The sequence below is a fragment of the Pyrus communis genome, chromosome 5 (assembly GCF_041283825.1).
Source record: "Pyrus communis isolate YQ-2024b chromosome 5, ASM4128382v1, whole genome shotgun sequence".
Taxonomy (NCBI): Eukaryota; Viridiplantae; Streptophyta; class Magnoliopsida; order Rosales; family Rosaceae; genus Pyrus; species Pyrus communis.
In genome coordinates this window covers 3,228,356-3,245,000 of record NC_142569.1, presented here as the reverse complement: position 1 = coordinate 3,245,000, position 16,645 = coordinate 3,228,356, and the positions used below count along the sequence as shown (strand labels likewise).

General features: G+C 36.7%; 1 protein-coding gene across 1 annotated transcript in view; it reads right to left on the bottom strand.

Moving 5' to 3' along the window:
- The window catches only part of LOC137722590 (uncharacterized), a 22,376-nt gene extending 6,084 nt beyond the window's left edge, over positions 1–16,292 (bottom strand). Inside the window, exons 1-7 of the mRNA XM_088693779.1 lie at positions 16,238–16,292; positions 14,992–15,127; positions 14,470–14,658; positions 13,589–14,381; positions 13,054–13,236; positions 12,868–12,969; positions 12,517–12,648 (exon numbers count right to left, since the gene is read on the bottom strand). Coding sequence (XP_088549905.1) covers positions 12,517–12,648; positions 12,868–12,969; positions 13,054–13,236; positions 13,589–13,893 — 722 coding nt within the window. The 5' untranslated portion in view covers positions 13,894–14,381; positions 14,470–14,658; positions 14,992–15,127; positions 16,238–16,292. The remainder of the gene's footprint in view (positions 1–12,516; positions 12,649–12,867; positions 12,970–13,053; positions 13,237–13,588; positions 14,382–14,469; positions 14,659–14,991; positions 15,128–16,237) is intronic.
- Positions 16,293–16,645: the final 353 nt, after the last annotated feature.

Genomic DNA, 16,645 nt, shown 5'->3' with positions numbered 1-16,645 from the left:
AACCACAGAGCATACTCGGAATTTCAAGAGACTTTACAACCAATGCTCTACCAAGAACGATCCCTGACCGACTTGGCTCTGATACCAATTGTTGAATAAGAAGAGTATCCAAGATAACTCTAATGATCCCAAGAAGAAGAAAAATAGAGCACACTCTTAAAGAAAGCTCACAAAACAAACTAATTAGCAAAGCTTTTCTTATTTAGCTCTAGGCTTTGTTTTTCCTTGGATGATTACAATGCTTGGGGACTTGGGTATTTATAGCAAACCAAATGAAAGCTACACCACACATTTAATTAAACTAAGATTATTTGCTACCACACAAAACCCATTAATTGCACCTAATTTTTTCCACTCAACCATACCTAACATTGATTCTACCTAACATTGATTCTCAACAGAACATCAGTCAAAAGAGCCACATTCTTAATGATAAGATATGCAAAGTAAAGTACAATATGGAACAAGGTCTTTTATAAATGCCTTGCCTTGGATCATGAAGACTTTTTCTCAGTCCACTTCCCAGGACAGGTTCCCTTTCTGTTACTTCTTTGTCAGACAGCCGTGAATTGCGAACCAGTTTGGCCCTGTTTGGTACACCATCAGACATGAGGTCCTCTCTGTTGATGATTACAAAGGAAGGGACACTGCTATTTAGCATCATCAATAGCTTTATAGTATATTCTACGAACTAAGATGGCGTCATTTATTGTTTCAGTGATTCAAAATAATACGATATCAGTGTAAAAAGTTTACAAATCTATGTATTCAAAACAAAAAGATTACTGGAATATTGTGCCTAGAGTCATCAGCAGATAATACTAAATTTTTACATTACCTTCCCGATATTACATGTTTGGCTTTTGTTTCTTTATCAACTAACAGGGGAGTATCATGCAATTTGCTTCCAATTTGTGCATCATGAGCATTAGTAACCACCCTGTTGAGGATTATCCAAAACAGCTTACAACTTAAATAACTAATATTCAATTTGTTAAGGGAAAAGTATCACTGTATCATTCACCTTTCCTCAATTGCAGGACGTAGATGCATGGTATCAATCCCGACGAAACCAGATGAGAGAGATTTTGCTCCTATTAATGATGGCTGACACATTTGAGATCCAACTTCCTTCAATCTCTTAGAAATCTTTGAGTGGAATTCTCCACTTTTGCTTTCATTTGTCAGCATAACTTTGTCAACCGCAGATTCACTGTATCAAAAGAGGGAAAATGTAAATGACGCGTTGATACTAAAGCTCACATGTTTGCTCCTATCAGAGCTATCTACACAGTCCAAGAGCATACCTGTTATACATACAGATTAGAGTCTGTTGGTTATAAGCATTTTTTTTTTCCGATTAACTCAGTGGATGAGGTGGTGGACATATCATTGTTATGTAATCAGTTGTCGTGTTATATATAATTTCTACGTGTGAGAGTTGTCGTTTTTCAGTTGCCTGGATATCACTACATATCATATAAGTCCAAGCCTGCCATACATATTTGGCCATGCAGATGATGAGGCTTAATTAAAAAACCAGGGATCCAAAAAGTAACAGCTCCTTTCTGATCTTATTGACGATTGCTGGATCTAAATCCAATGCAATAGTGATGTGGTTGCCATTCTAATCCCAATCAAATTAAGTGGAACTGCCACCGTCTCTGACAGTTGATGTCAGCTGAGGTAAACTAGAAAGATTATTGGGTGGAGTCTTTAGCTAGCTAGCTAGGCTGATGCTGCTGATTGCATTCGTTATCTGACCAATGGACGCCACCTTGGATGAATTGACCCCAAGTGGATTTGGGATAATCGATAAGATCAATTAGACATAGATTGAGTACTTAAAGGCGGTATATTCACTTGGAACTTTTATAGGATGTAGAAAAGTTGAAAAATTCAAGAGTATTCAGTCAAAAATTTTAAAGAGTTTATAGAAGTACATAAAAATTCAGTTGTATTTGATTGTAATTTTAAATGAATGTATAAAAACTACATATTTATTAAATTAAAGGGTGTAGTATATTAAGATTTATATGGACTATTGTTGAGTTTTTAAAGTGATAGACTTTTAATAACTTAGTAAACTTTTACTAACTATTATGAACTCTATACAAGTTTAATGATATACTTTTGCAGAATTCTAGAGAGTTTAATGCTAGAATGTTTTAAAATTCTATACATTTTAATGACCAATTTATTAATAAGCATTATTATTTTACTATTGAAATGTGGTGAGGACAAAAGTAGTCAGGTGGTGGCAACAATGGTGGTGGAAGTGTCAAGTGGTGATTGTCAGCAAGATGGTGGTATTAAAGTCAATGTCTTTAGTGGCAGCAATAATACTACGGGTCATGATTAATTGTGGTGGTGGGATGTTGGAGGAGTACGGATGGGGAATGTGGTGAAGATGGTGGTAAAGGTGACGGCCAGGTGGTGTCAGTGGTGGTCATAGTAAGGTTGGCACTTTATGCCCATGGCAATGATGGTGGTGGCCATGGTGACAACAGAGGTTGTGGGAATGGAGGGTAGTCATGGTAAGGCGGTGGTGGTGGCATGGTGATGAAAGTGATAATAATAATAGTTATTGCGTGATGGTGAGTAATGTAGTTTATCATTGGAGAATTGAGAAACAATGAAATCCATCATAATCTTACATTAAAAGCAATACAAGTTTATCAAAATCCATGACATATTATAATCCTTAAATTCAATGAAATTTTGAATACACCCAGATTTTTGTAAACCAAAAAAAAAAACATAATTGAATACCACAAGATTTTCATGGACTTTTTAGAAGGGATAATGCTAAGGAGACTAAATTTGTAAACAAAATTTGCAAACAAAATTTGCAAACTAAATTATGTGGCACCAATAAGAATGTGCACGTTTATCAACATTTAAGTAATAAACTAATCATCAACTTTCATATCCTTTAATTTCCCAAAGTTTATCTATAAATTTAGTCTCCCTAACATTATCCTTTTAGAAATCATAAAAAACTCTTTATTTAATACTGGGTGATTTTTTTTTTTTTTTAACAAATGATATTATCTACACTAGGGAGTGAGGAGTGGGCTAAGTCTCACAATAGGCTAGCAACAATGTTGTTCAAATTCGCCTTTGGCGAGAATCAAACCTAAGACCTCTGACTTACAAGTGAAGAGAAATAAAATTAGACCATAGTACAAAGCGGCTATACAAGGTGATTGTTATTGTCTTCTTAAATGTATATATTGAATACATCTGAATTTCAGAGTCAAGCAAAGTCCATCAAGCTCCATATACAATACATCACCCTAAAATTTGCTTTTAAAGAATTTTGGTAAGAATTTTAAAATGTACTTTATGTTTTAACAAATTCAGCTTCTCTGAATTTTAAATTGTAGTTTACTTCAGTCCTTGCAAATAGGATAAAAGAAGCCCATGAGAATAAGATGGTTTGAATATTCTTCGTCCAATTAAGGTTGGTTTAATTAAAGTATGAATAGTTGTGGTATTTATAGATTTTTCATCTTCATTAGAGCAAGTCCATCCATGACCCAAAAGGCAGGGTGAGGGCTTCGGTATTTATAATCGTCCTTGTCATTGTCGAAGCTCAATGGTGGAGTTGCACAAATGCTTTCATATTTCAGAAGGCAATTTGCATGCCCTTTCCCTTGTTTTGCCCTTACAATCTTAAAATGAGTGGATTTGCTTTTAGAGTAGTTCCAGTGTAGCAAGGCCCCTTTGGACTATAGGCAACTCAATCCTCTTGAATGAATATAAACTGCATGTAGTGAACAGTAACTACATAAGTGCATCTCTACCCCTAGACAGAATAGCCCAAACAATTTGTATTAAAATATTAGTAATTTTTATTTTATAAAATAATTAAAAATAATTTTATTTTTAATTTCAGATAAGATATTTTAACCAAAGGCAGATGAGCATGGTTAGGTATATTAGGGGAAAAAAAAAAGTATACATTTTTTTTCAATATTTTTCTGTATTTTTATAATTTTTAAATAATTTTTGTTATTTTTTAAAAATTTAAATTGAAGCTAACGTCAATTACATGGATTAGGTGCTAGGCCCGTGGAATTTCGCCTGATTGAGTCCTCAGGCTCGCCTTGAGCCCAATTACACGAATGAGCTGGAGTGTTTTAGAGGGAGATGGAGTGGATTAGGTTGCCTATCAACAGGGCTACAGCCCACAGTGAACTTAGAAAGGTAATGACAAGGCAAAGGCAAGAGCATTTGAATTGCCCTCTAGAAGGTGAGTCCCCTTGTGCAACTCTACCTACTGGGTTTGGGTAAAGGCGAGTACTATTCACAACTATCTTTTCTTTTTTTATGCCTTGTAAGTGTGTTTAAGTATGAACTTTATAAGTTTGTTCTTTGAAAATAAAGCTCTATGTTTACCTATGATAGTTTAATTTCAAATACAAAGAAAAAAAGCGTCACATTACAACAAGCATAATTAAATGCGAATTAAAAAGATGATTGGATATTATAGAATAAAAAACTATCAAATTTCTTTTTTTCCCAACCCCCCCCCCCCCTTTTTTTGTGCATTTTAACGATTGGATTTATCATGACCATTTAATTTTCCTTATTATTGAATATGACGCTCCAGAATGTTGAAAATCCAACGGCTCTTGTCATGCCACGTCAAGCAGCCATTGGGATTTCTTTTGCACCTGCAACAGCAAGGCCCACGATATTAGGAGCCATCGGCACACTCGCCCAATGCACGCGTGTATTACCCGCACCAGACAAGGAAATAAAAAAAAAGACGGGACTGATGTCATGATGATGTTAGTCTTGCCCGCTGGCACAAAACCAACCTCAAATTCCGACATTTGTTGGCCCATCAATTACCCTAAAAAAAAAGACCGGTGGAAGTAATTTTTTTGGAGTAAAGGGTAATTTCAATCTTTGTTCTCCCTTTTGGGTTATCGGTGAACTTGCTCCTATGAACACCAACAGATGATTATAGTGCTTCAGACCCAATGGGTGAACTTGCTCCTATGAACACCAATTTATGATGATAGTGCTTCAACTTATCGTTATCGTACGTGGACTGGATCGTTTGTGTTGTTGGCCTCATACACTGTCTACATTGTTAATTGTAACCTAATAACCTTTTCTCTGCTGCCAATCAAAATATGGTTTGTTAATCATTTGTTATGTCATCCCCTATTGTTTACATGCAATTTTGTCTACAGATAACTTGCGATCAAGGTAATTGTTAATTTTTTGTCCTTTTACTTGTCTTAATACGTTTTGGGCATGTTAATTAATACTTAGCCTATTATGGAATCATGGCGCTAACCTTTTCCTAGAAAGGGCAATGGGGGCTCAAACTAGGAGGGAAAATTTTGGATATGATTAAGAGTATATTGTTCGATAATAGAAAGGCTTTTTTATTCACCACGGTGACCATAATATATGTTTGCTCTTCCTTCGATTTTGAATTCAAAGAGAGGTAACCATATGAATTTTTGGTCATCAGGTGACCAAGAGAACAAGATTATGTATAATAAATGTCGAGTTTATTATTTTTTTTAAGTGTAACATGTTATATTGTTAAAGTTGTGAATTTTGTGTTAAATTTGTGAATATATGATTTCCAGCTAAATTAGATCTTCAATAACATGGTATGTGCACTCACCATGCACACGTGCTGGTAATGAAGTGGTGATAATGATCGTGGTGGAAGTGTCACGCGACGATTGTAAGCAAGATGGTGGTATTAGAGTTATTGTCTTTAGTGGCAGCAATAATAGTAGGGGTGGTGATTCATTTTGGTGCATGGCGGGGAGGTGTAGGGATGGGGGAGGTGGTGACAATGGTGGTAAAGGTAATGGTCATGGTGATGGTGGTGGTCATAGTAAGGTTGACGGTTATGCCCTTGGAAACGATGTGGTGGCCATAGTGACAATGGTGGTTGTGGGGGTGGAGGGTGGTCATGGTAAAGCAATGGTGGCGACATGGTGATGAGCCACTGACGGGGTTCAAACTCACGCCGTCATACAATGACTTAACTCCTTTCCACTAATGTGGTAAAGGGCCACCTACGGTGGTGGAGTTTATCCTTGGAGAATTGAGACACATTGAAGTCCATCAAAATCTGAGGGACGAGGTTGGTTTTGATATGACAAAAAGATTACCATAAAAGCAGTAAAAATTCATCAAAATCGATGAAATAATAAAATCTTTTAAATTCCATGAAATTTTGAATACACTGGAGTTTTTGTAGACACACAAAAAAATCATAATTGAATAACACAAGATTTTCATAGACTTTTTAAAAGTCATAAAAACTTTTTGTTCAATGTATGGTGATTTTTATTGACTCCTTAAAAGTATATATTGAATACACCTGAATTTCAGAGTCAAGCAAAGTCCATTAAGCCTCATATACAATAAATCACCCTAAGATTTGATTTTAAAGAATTTTGGTAAGAATTTTAAAATGTACTTTATGTTTTAACAAATTCAGCTTCTCCCAATTTGGAGAAAATTCACTCAAAATATGTCTCTAGAGCCAATGAAAACTCCATCAAACTCCAATAACCAATAGTAATAAATTCCTAATAATCTAATATAGCTTTCATTTTATTTTCAACACTGTCCCTTGATCCAATTTTCAGTCAACGGTACCCTATGGATAGGATCAGAGGGTTCTCTCTGCAGCCTTTTGCTGCAAACCATTGTCCAACTTTAACCCTATTATTCAAAGGGATAAAACATCAATCGCTCCATTTTCAGCATTACATTTTCTACGCAACTTTCTCAGATTATTTTCATTTGAGTTAATAGCCATGGGGTGAGACTCAGTTGAAATCGACTCCATTGAGTTAAAATAGGGATGATCAGGGCAAGAAAAGGAATGCCCTAGTCTTGAGTTTAGGGCCAAAACCCTTACCTTAGGCCTAGGTGTTTCTGTTTATTAGCAGTAATGCCAATGCTAGAACTTTTTGTAGGAGTTTCCGTTTTGCGGCAATATATTCAGTTTGTTCTAAATTTACATGTTATTAACAATATGACTGGCACTTTTCGTATAGGCTTGAGGCACGACGTCAGGTAAAGTATATTAATTTTGAAATTTTATACAATTTATTTATTATTATTTATTAATAAAATTTTCTTAATGTTTGTTTCTTCAGAAGGGTTCTAAGTTCCCAGAGATCGACATGTTTGAGGACGTTTACGTTCGACCTGGTGATGACATAGCTAAGCAGCTTCATGTAAGTATATGTAATTGTTATTATTCTTATATGTATGAATTGTTCAAATATTATTTATATTATGTTATTAAAAATTATATGTTTTTTCCTTTATTATTACATGATGCTATGGTGGAACAGCGCACTACTATTCTCCAAGAAGCAACATCACAACTTCCCCCAGAGACCTCGATCGAGGACGCCACGATACCCGAGGATGTAGGTTTTCAGATCCTGACTAATGTCATGGATCAAAACTTCGGTCGTCATCCTGGCAAAGTTGTTCGGGGTATGGGAAAAGCGCGAGCTCGTGAGACGGGTGCCTCTTCTTCCAGATCAAACACATGAGAGGTCAGTGCATTGAAGGAGGAAGTGACAACCCTAAAGGGTCAGCTTGCGGTCCAGAGAAAGCAAATGAGGGCCCGGGACGAGCAGATGAGGGCCCAGGACGAGCAGATGAGGGCCCAGGGCGAGCAGATTAAGGCCCAGGGCGAGCAGGTGAAGGCCTATGCCGAACACATGAGAGACCTTGTACGACAGATGTCCGGCCTCCAAATCTCACTACCAGTACCTGATCTTCCTACACCTTCGACTTCTGAGCCACTTTGCCCTACTGATACCTAGTAGCTTGATGTATCAAACCTAAAAGACTACTTGTAGTTTTTTCTTTTTTTTTTGTTTGGACATTTTGTATGCATATTTTCATATATTTATAACTAAATACTTTTCGTTGGTTAATTAATTATTGTTTAGAGTTTAATTAAGATATTTATTAAAAATTAAAAAAATAATTTTTTTGACCAAAACAAAAAAAAAGAGGTTTGCGCGACGCATACCCTATGTCGCGGAAAGCCACTTCACGCGACGCATCACAACGTCGCGCAAAGCCACTTCGCGCGACGCATCCCCCTACGTCGCGCGAAGCCACTTTGCGCGACGCATCACCCTACGTTGCGCGAAGCCACTTTGCGCAACGTAGGTAGAATCTTCATCGTGCAAACCCCTTCTATCACTGCCTTGCCACGACGGTTAGTGCGCGACGAAGTTGCGTTGAGCTAAGTTTTGCGCGACGGTTTTTGACTTTGCGCGACGAAGGACCTGCGCCGCGCAAAGTGTTTTTTTTGTACTAGTGCAATCGCCTTAGTCAGTTTTTTCTCATTTTTTTTTTTTTTTTTTTTTTTAGCTTTTTGTTTTTTGTAATTACTTGCTTCCCTACGTAATGAACAACGTTGGCAATAAACTATCATAACAAAACAAACACCATAAAACTGATCCATAAATAATTACATGTGGGATGGCGTCCTCCATCAAACGACAAAAAAGCATAGGGGGCTAACGTTCGAGTGCATTCTATTGATTCCTCAATGGTGTGGTTAGACTAAGCCTCGTGCACATAAACACTAATCTAATCTTGTCCTCAGGAGATTTTGGTTTGCCCTTTCGCGTTTCTTAAATTGCTCCAGCTAATGAAACGGAGGCTTAAAGCTTTCTCCTCTTAAATCTTAAGGTTTCCCTATCTGTTATGGGGCATGACAGAGACTTCGTAGTTTTGGTTTCTTTCCATCTCCACGCGAGCTCTGTCTCATATATATACTTTGCACAAGCTTTAAAATTTGTTCATATATGTGTTTTGCTTTTAAGCTCATTGACAAATTCTTGCGGACCTACCATGCATGCTTGGTTTCACAAGTTATAGCATTTAAATGTTTGAGACTGAGAGCTTTGACCATACAGATGTAACACCCAAGAATGTGCGGCGTGCACATGCATGCATGTCCATGTAGGAGAAGGCTTGCATACATTATATATATTTGATGCATAGCTGGTACTTGGGGCAATTTAGAAGGGTCTTCGAAAGACTGTAAATGTGATGTAGATCATATATTGCGGAATAGACCGATGATCAAGTTAAAAGACATAAATTTAAATGTAAGAAGAAAACTTTGTAAATTTGAATTCTAGTGTATGATTTGGGATATAAATTTAACAGTAAGAAGAAAATTTTGTAAATCGATCTCAGCCACAAGTCTTCTAGTGGATTAATGATTCCATATACACATTTATCATGCATTCGAAATTCAAAAGGACAAATACACACACACACATATATATATATATATGCTGTTTTTTTTGTATGTGTTATTGATGGCTACTTACTATATAGTTTAAAAGTAGAAAAGAGTTTTGACTTTTGTTAATTTATACATGATGGTTGCATTTTCCCTGTATAACACTTGCAGCTTAATTTAATATATGAAGGTGCTTCAAGCATAAACACAAATAAAAAAATGACTACTGAACACGATAACATATATGAGGGTAGCTACCTGCATTTCATATGGACTGATAAAAGAAAACAGGTAAACCCTGCAACCCAGAACGAGTTCAACTTCAAGCCTTGTAATTGTATGTAGAAATTAGAAGACTTTGATCATTGATCAAACCCTAATGCCTTCACTTTCTAACTCTGATGTGACTTCAAAATCTATGTGAAGTCAATGTGAGGAAATTAATATGTGGTTTGATAAGAGAAACATTCCACTTGGGAAAGCTAAATACCTTTTTAAATATAATTAGCACATTTTATCTTATCCCTTGTCACTTCCTAGTTCCTAATATAAGAGCATTAGCTATCATTTTCTGTTCACTAATATAAAACTTAAAAAATGCATGTTGCGTGTGAGCCAATCATGTATCCAACTACTTTTCTACTCTTCCGTTTTTCAGATTTCTTTCCCATCATCATGATTTTGTGGAAAATGATACTCCCTTTACTCTTTTCCCTACCATTACAACTGAAAAAAAAAAAAATTTATCGGTGTGTCCGAATCACGAGCACAGATTTTTTATGTCATTATACAAATAAAAGGACACTTGAAAAAAAAAAAAAAAAAAAAATTTCCCTCCACTTAGTGAAAAACATATGACATACTGTCCGTATTCTGGTTATATTAAAAAAAATATATCTTGAATAATGAACAATATTAGGTAAATATATTGCTCAACCGCTGGTACATTTTTATTTCAAAAACCAGAATTATCATTACATATGATACAGTACTAGTAACTTCTCTATGCCACGATCCATAACCAACGATCATAACAAGTTCCTCAAGGTTTCAACAGATTTTCTGGTTCTGAGTACATGCACTCATGTAAAATACACTCAAAACTGAAAGATACTAATGCTAGTGTTGATACTGATTTTTTTAATGATGTCTGGGATCAGGACCTCCGGGACTCAATCGCTTCGGGTAGTAACGAGTTTGGTTCGTGTCTTTTCTCAACCAAACGTTCAGTAGTTCCCTAGCACTTCGGGCCAATGCGTGTCTCGACCTGGTTAAATTCCTCTCCTCCCGACTCGGACTGAGACGCCGAGTTTCAGCACTAGAAAATAGCAGCAGCATTAGTACAATGCAGGCACAACATCTCCAGTTACTGAGCATTTTTCTGGAAACGGTTACATAAAAATGCTAGGCTTGTAGAGACTTCCCAAGTGAGTATGGTGTATATATATAGATTAGACACCATCAAAAGTGTTCGATTTTTGCTATAATATTATTCAAAGTGGGTGGAAATGGGACCTCACAAAGCCCATATTGTAATGCTTTTTTTGTTGTGTTTTGTAGTTGAGTTCTTGTACCTTTTGACCCCTTTTTCACTAATCGAAAATAACAAATACCGACCAACTCTTTGTACTCAAACAATACGCTACATCACACAGCCCCCAACCCACCACCCCCACCCACCCCCCCTCCTCCCCCTCCCTCTCTCTCTCTCTTCCCTCCCCCCACCCTCTACTATTAGATTAAGTCTATAAGCTGGGACATTTAAACTGAATAAAATTAAAGCCGGCTAAAAATTATGTGTGGCCGGCCGGATTTTCTTTCTCTATACTTCAAGTAAAGTAGAGTTATAGGCTCTCCATGTCAACTTTCTCGTCAACTTTCCATCAACGAAGGAATAGACTAAGGAAAGCAAAGGCTCCATATATAGTATTACCAACTGAAGCCCCCGAAAATCCTCAAAATATTCGTAAGATGTTACGATGTCGAGTGCCATTGAAAACTTCAATGTTGTCGTCGTTTTATTTTGGGAATTCACAGGTTTGGAGAGGAGTTCACGAGCTAAAACAATCGATGTGTTGAGTCTTGTAATGTATTTTTCAATAATTGGTGGATAATTGCTACAGACATCTCGGATAAGTTGGGTAGGTGATTTTAGTTATTACATGAATTTCAAATTATGTAGTGGGTGTTTTCGGCATAGAAGTGCCTTCAAATAAATTGGGGAGTGGCAATGAAGCCTTTTAGACTAGAAAGAAGACAATACCATTTACATTAAGAATGGGGATAGAAGGAAGCTATGGTTTACAAAGTGATCGATCTTTCATGACCTTATCATTAAGAAGCCAATGGTAATTCAGAAGTAACTTGGAAGAAATCTAACCAGAACACCCGTATATATGATCTTTAGACGGGAGATTTATATACATAATCGAGTCAGAAACCTAATTGCGTCCAAATAAGAACATAGTATATGTATTTAGGAAGGAAAATATGAAAGAGAGATGCCCAACTCATGTTAGCTTCTGAAGAATCGGCAGTTCGACTTCAGAAGAACAACTTGTAATATACCAGTAAGAAGTTGTAAACTCAAGGCCTGATTCAACTCTGAAGCGTCGCACTTCCATGTGTAAATCAACGCAAGTCTTTGATTCCACATTTCGTTGCACTTCCATGTTTTGCTGTGGACTCCTCAGGGAAGCATTCGATGAAACTTTACTGCCACCAATATTCCTACATTTAGAAACATCAAAACATTCAACATCACAATCAAAACATTTCTGCACAGAAAAGAACTGAAGAATAGGAATAATTACTCTCGCACCGTACTTTGAAATGTTCAAGGTAGAAAGGCTGGTTTTCTTCTGGGCAAGTTTATCAGGACAAAGTTTACTCCCTTCGGCTGTAATGATCTTTGTGTCCCTTCGGCTGTAATGATTTACACATGTCTGAGCACTAGGTTTTATAGCCTTCTCAATTGCGTTGGAAGGATTTGCTTGAACACTAGAAATATTCACTTGCTCAGTACATATATTGACAATCAGATGTTTCACTAGAAGGTCCTGTGGACCATTGATAATGTTGCTGAACAATGTACAAAATAAATTGTCATGTGCATGACAATAAGCAGAGTCACATCTTTGCATAAGAACATCAGTCAAAAGAGCCACATTCTTAATGATAAGATATGCAAAGTAAAGTACAAGATGGAACAAGGTCTTTTATAAATGCCTTACCCTGGATCATGAAGACTTTTTCTCAGTCCACTTCCCAGGACAGGTTCCCTTTCTGTTCCTTCTTTGTCAGACAGCCGTGAATTGCGAACCAGTTTGGGCCTGTTTGGTACACCATCAGACATGAGGTCCTCTCTGTTGATGATTACAAAGGAAGGGACACTGCTATTTAGCATCATTAATAGCTTTATTGTATTTTCTACGAACTAAAATGACGTCATTTATTGTTTGAGTGATTCAAAATAATACGATATCAGTGTAAAAAGTTTACAAATCTATGTATTCAAAAACAAAACGATTACTGGAACATTGTGCCTAGAGTCATCAGCTGATAATACTAAATTTTTACATTACCTTCCCGATATTACATGTTTGGCTTTTGTTTCTTTATCAACTAACACGGGAGTATCAGGCAATTTGCTTCCAATTTGTGCATCATGAGCATTAGTAACCACCCTGTTGAAGATTATCCAAAACAGCTTATAACTTAAATGCCTAATATTCAATTTGTTAGGGGAAAAGTATCACTGTATCACTCACCTTTCCTCAGGACGTAGATGCATGGTATCAATCCCGTTGGAACCAGATGAGAGAGATTTTACTCCTATTAATGATGGCTGACACATTTGAGATCCAACTTCCTCCAATCTCTTAGAAATCTTTGAGTGGAATTCTCCACTTTTGCTTTCATTTGTCAGCGTAACTTTATCAACTGCAGATTCACTGCATCAAAAGAGGGAAAATGTAAATGACGCGTTGATACAAAAGCTCACATGAACATACCTGTTATACACACAGATTAGAGTCTGTTAGTTATAAGCATTTTTATTTATTTATTACATTATCGTAAGCATGTGCATGTATCAACTCAAAAATTAAATGGTTCTATGCATTCCTCGTTGTTTCAGTAACAGATGCACCTGAGTTTCTGGTTATTGTTAGTTTCTGTATTCAAAACCATTATGACTCATGACAGTTTCTACTTCTTATAGCTCCAAACATAAGTTAGTAACTTGAAGGATGGAATCAATGAAACAAAGGTGGCAGCTATCAATATGCTCAGAGATTTTCTGACCTGCTCTCTGCAGACAAAGGAAGATTTGAAGTCGAATTTTGGTCATCCTTGATACTTTTGATATTAAGCAGCGTCTTCCTTGAGATGAATGTATTGAAATTGTGTTCAAGATCTAAATCATCTATAGCTGATTCAGTGTTTTCAGTCGAGATATCACTGCCTAACTTTGGTTCAGTGTTTTGTGTAGATATATCACTGCCGGACTTACTCCTATCACCATTCTTGCTATCTGGACTATCAATGTTTACTGGTGATGAATCCTTCAAAGGCAAGTCTTCACTATTAGGACCGTCTCCTGCTGACATTTTCCCATCAACATCGGTATTAAAATCTGTCTGAAGACAACCATCATTCTCTCCTTCAAAAAGGGTACCTCCATTTGAATCAACTCCTCCTACAAGTTGACCAGACAAGTCATCTGTTGCTGGCTTAGCATATGGTTCTGTGGCCAACTCCTCAGATAAATGACTTCACTGATCTGATTCTTCAACACTCTTAGTTATTACTTTTACTGGAGACCTTGGACCATATGGAAGTTCCAGATTTTCTGATCTAGACTTTGATATCATTGATAGAAATAACCTTCTGTAAAATAACTAACGAGGTATCAATCTTTGAAGGGTCCACTCTCTCATATCCACCATCCTGTGTACTAATATCTTCAGCCAGGTCAATTTTAGAGCCTTGATGTCCTCTTCTATCAGATAGAACCTCTTTTCTGCTATCTTGTTTCTTATTTGAACTCCTTTCACTTTTCTTTAAGTTTGGATCAAGATCAAAATCATCCAACTCACTTCCAAGAAAGAAAGTGTCAGGTACAAGTACACTTACATCGCTTACGTAATTCAAATAACGAAACGAAAAGAAAATACGGAGCTTACTCATTGAAATCAAAAGAGAATTTAAAAGGGTCTTGTCTCCCTTGACGGTTTCCTTTGGAAGGTTCTTCTTCAGATCTCTCCTTGGTTTTTGCAGCTTTTCTGGGCGGGCTTGAGAAATCAAGGTCTGGCATGTCCATTTTGAAATACGATATCTTGCCAAAGTCACCATCCAGATTGAAATCCATATCCCTGAACAGAAAAGGCAAAAGGATTCTTATAAGAGTTGTCTGAGATTTCTAGACTCAAACTAGCGTACATTTATTGGAACTGTATCTGTATAACTGAAATAAGCATACTTGAATCCCAAATTCTATCCTCCTTTTCAAAACAACTTGCCACATATTGCCGCGAGTACCAGATACACCAACTAAACGCATAATGGTAGAATTTACCCATGATACCATACAGAAGCGAAAAGTAACTGTCACGCAAACCTTTAATCTCTAAATATAAGGAACCTGTTAATGTTTAGCAAAGATAGTTCTATAATTTAGTTAAAGGAAAACGCTTCGCAGTACTTACAGCTTCTCAAAGTCAAACACCTTCTTCTTGCCTTTGGAGCCTTTGGAAACTGTATCAAAGCGAAAATCCATTCCGTCATCTTCCATTACTGATATTGATTTCCAGGAGGTGAGAAATTCATCTCCGATTTCCTCATCTGTTATAAGAGGAACATAGGATCTGATTACATTGTTCATGTCAAATGAAAAGTTCAGGCTATTAACCCTCACTCGGACACTCTTCTTGCATACGATGAATTACACAGCAAAGATAAAGGCAAGGGACCAAAAGAATACCTAGAAATGAAGTTTTTCCTTTTTGATTAACCGAGGAAGATTTTGCCTTCTCTGATTCTACCAGTCTCGGACTTGTAGATTTTAATATAATCTCTGCAAATTACAGTAACTGTCAACAACTCACTGCGTATTCCAAATCAGGAAGAAGGATTTCAGTCCTTTTCCACATTATGTATTTTCCATCCACCAAATTGACACTCTTGTAATAAAAATTTAAAGAGGCCTGAGAAAACTAAGAGCTTCAATCTACGAAAATTGTAATGATCAGTATATCACAGAGCAAAGCTAAACATAATACACCTCAAATTAGTGTAAAAACTGTTGACTGCTGTGAACTTTTTTCATTAGGAAAATCCAGTGACAGAACAAAGTATGATCTTAAGCAGCAACAATTAATCAGATGATAAGTAAGGGGTCAAATCGAAACGATAACCAAAGGAACTAGCCAAAACATAACTCTCGCCTAAATTTGAATAAAAAAAGGTTAGCAAACAGGAACAGTAGCACATTAGAAAACATGAATTTAGAGATTAACGGAGTAATTTCGAACAGCAAGATTCAAGATGAACAGAATGGAGTCCAAAATGCAAGCGAATCTACAACCTACCAGAAGCTCAGCATTAGGCTCAGCAAACCAAAAAAAGGGATCACATACTACTTGCATGCACTTTCTGGGAAAATAAGCAAAATTTCCTGGAAAATACTCGGAATGGAGCTCAAAATTCAATCAACTCTACGATCTACCAGAAGCTCAACAAACAATGGAATCGATCACATTATGCTAGCTACTTGCATTCAAATTCACAAGAAATTAAGCAATTTTTTTAGGAAAATACACGGAATCCATCAAGAAACGCACGAAACGAACAGCAACTAGTTCAAACATTCAAACGGATTCTCTTGGTCCAGAACGCATTGTACTGCTCAAGAATCCGAAACTTTACGTAGCGATTAGGGATTGAGAAACTCACCGATTTCAGAGCCGAAAATTGAGAGATAGAGATTGTGGAGGTGCGAGTTGCTAGTGAGAGAGCTCGTTGCTTGGTAAATGATATCTGCCCAAATGTGCGAGTATTTATAGTTTCCCAAGTTTGAAGTGGCGGGATGGATACATGTGACGGATTAGGATTAGCATGCTCTTTAACCTGGATTAGTGTAAATGCAAATTGATTAGACTTGAGCGTAATAAGCCAACACTGGTTTCGGCCTAATTAAATTTGCCAAATGTGGATTTTGGCCCAATAAAAAAGGCCCACAGTAATAAGAGTGGTTGGGTTTTTTGTTTTCCTTCTAATTTTATTTTAGAATATTAGGGTGGTTGAAAGTGTCGCACTTAGTTTCGATTCCTAGCTTCGTGATTAATACAGTGGTGGTTAGAT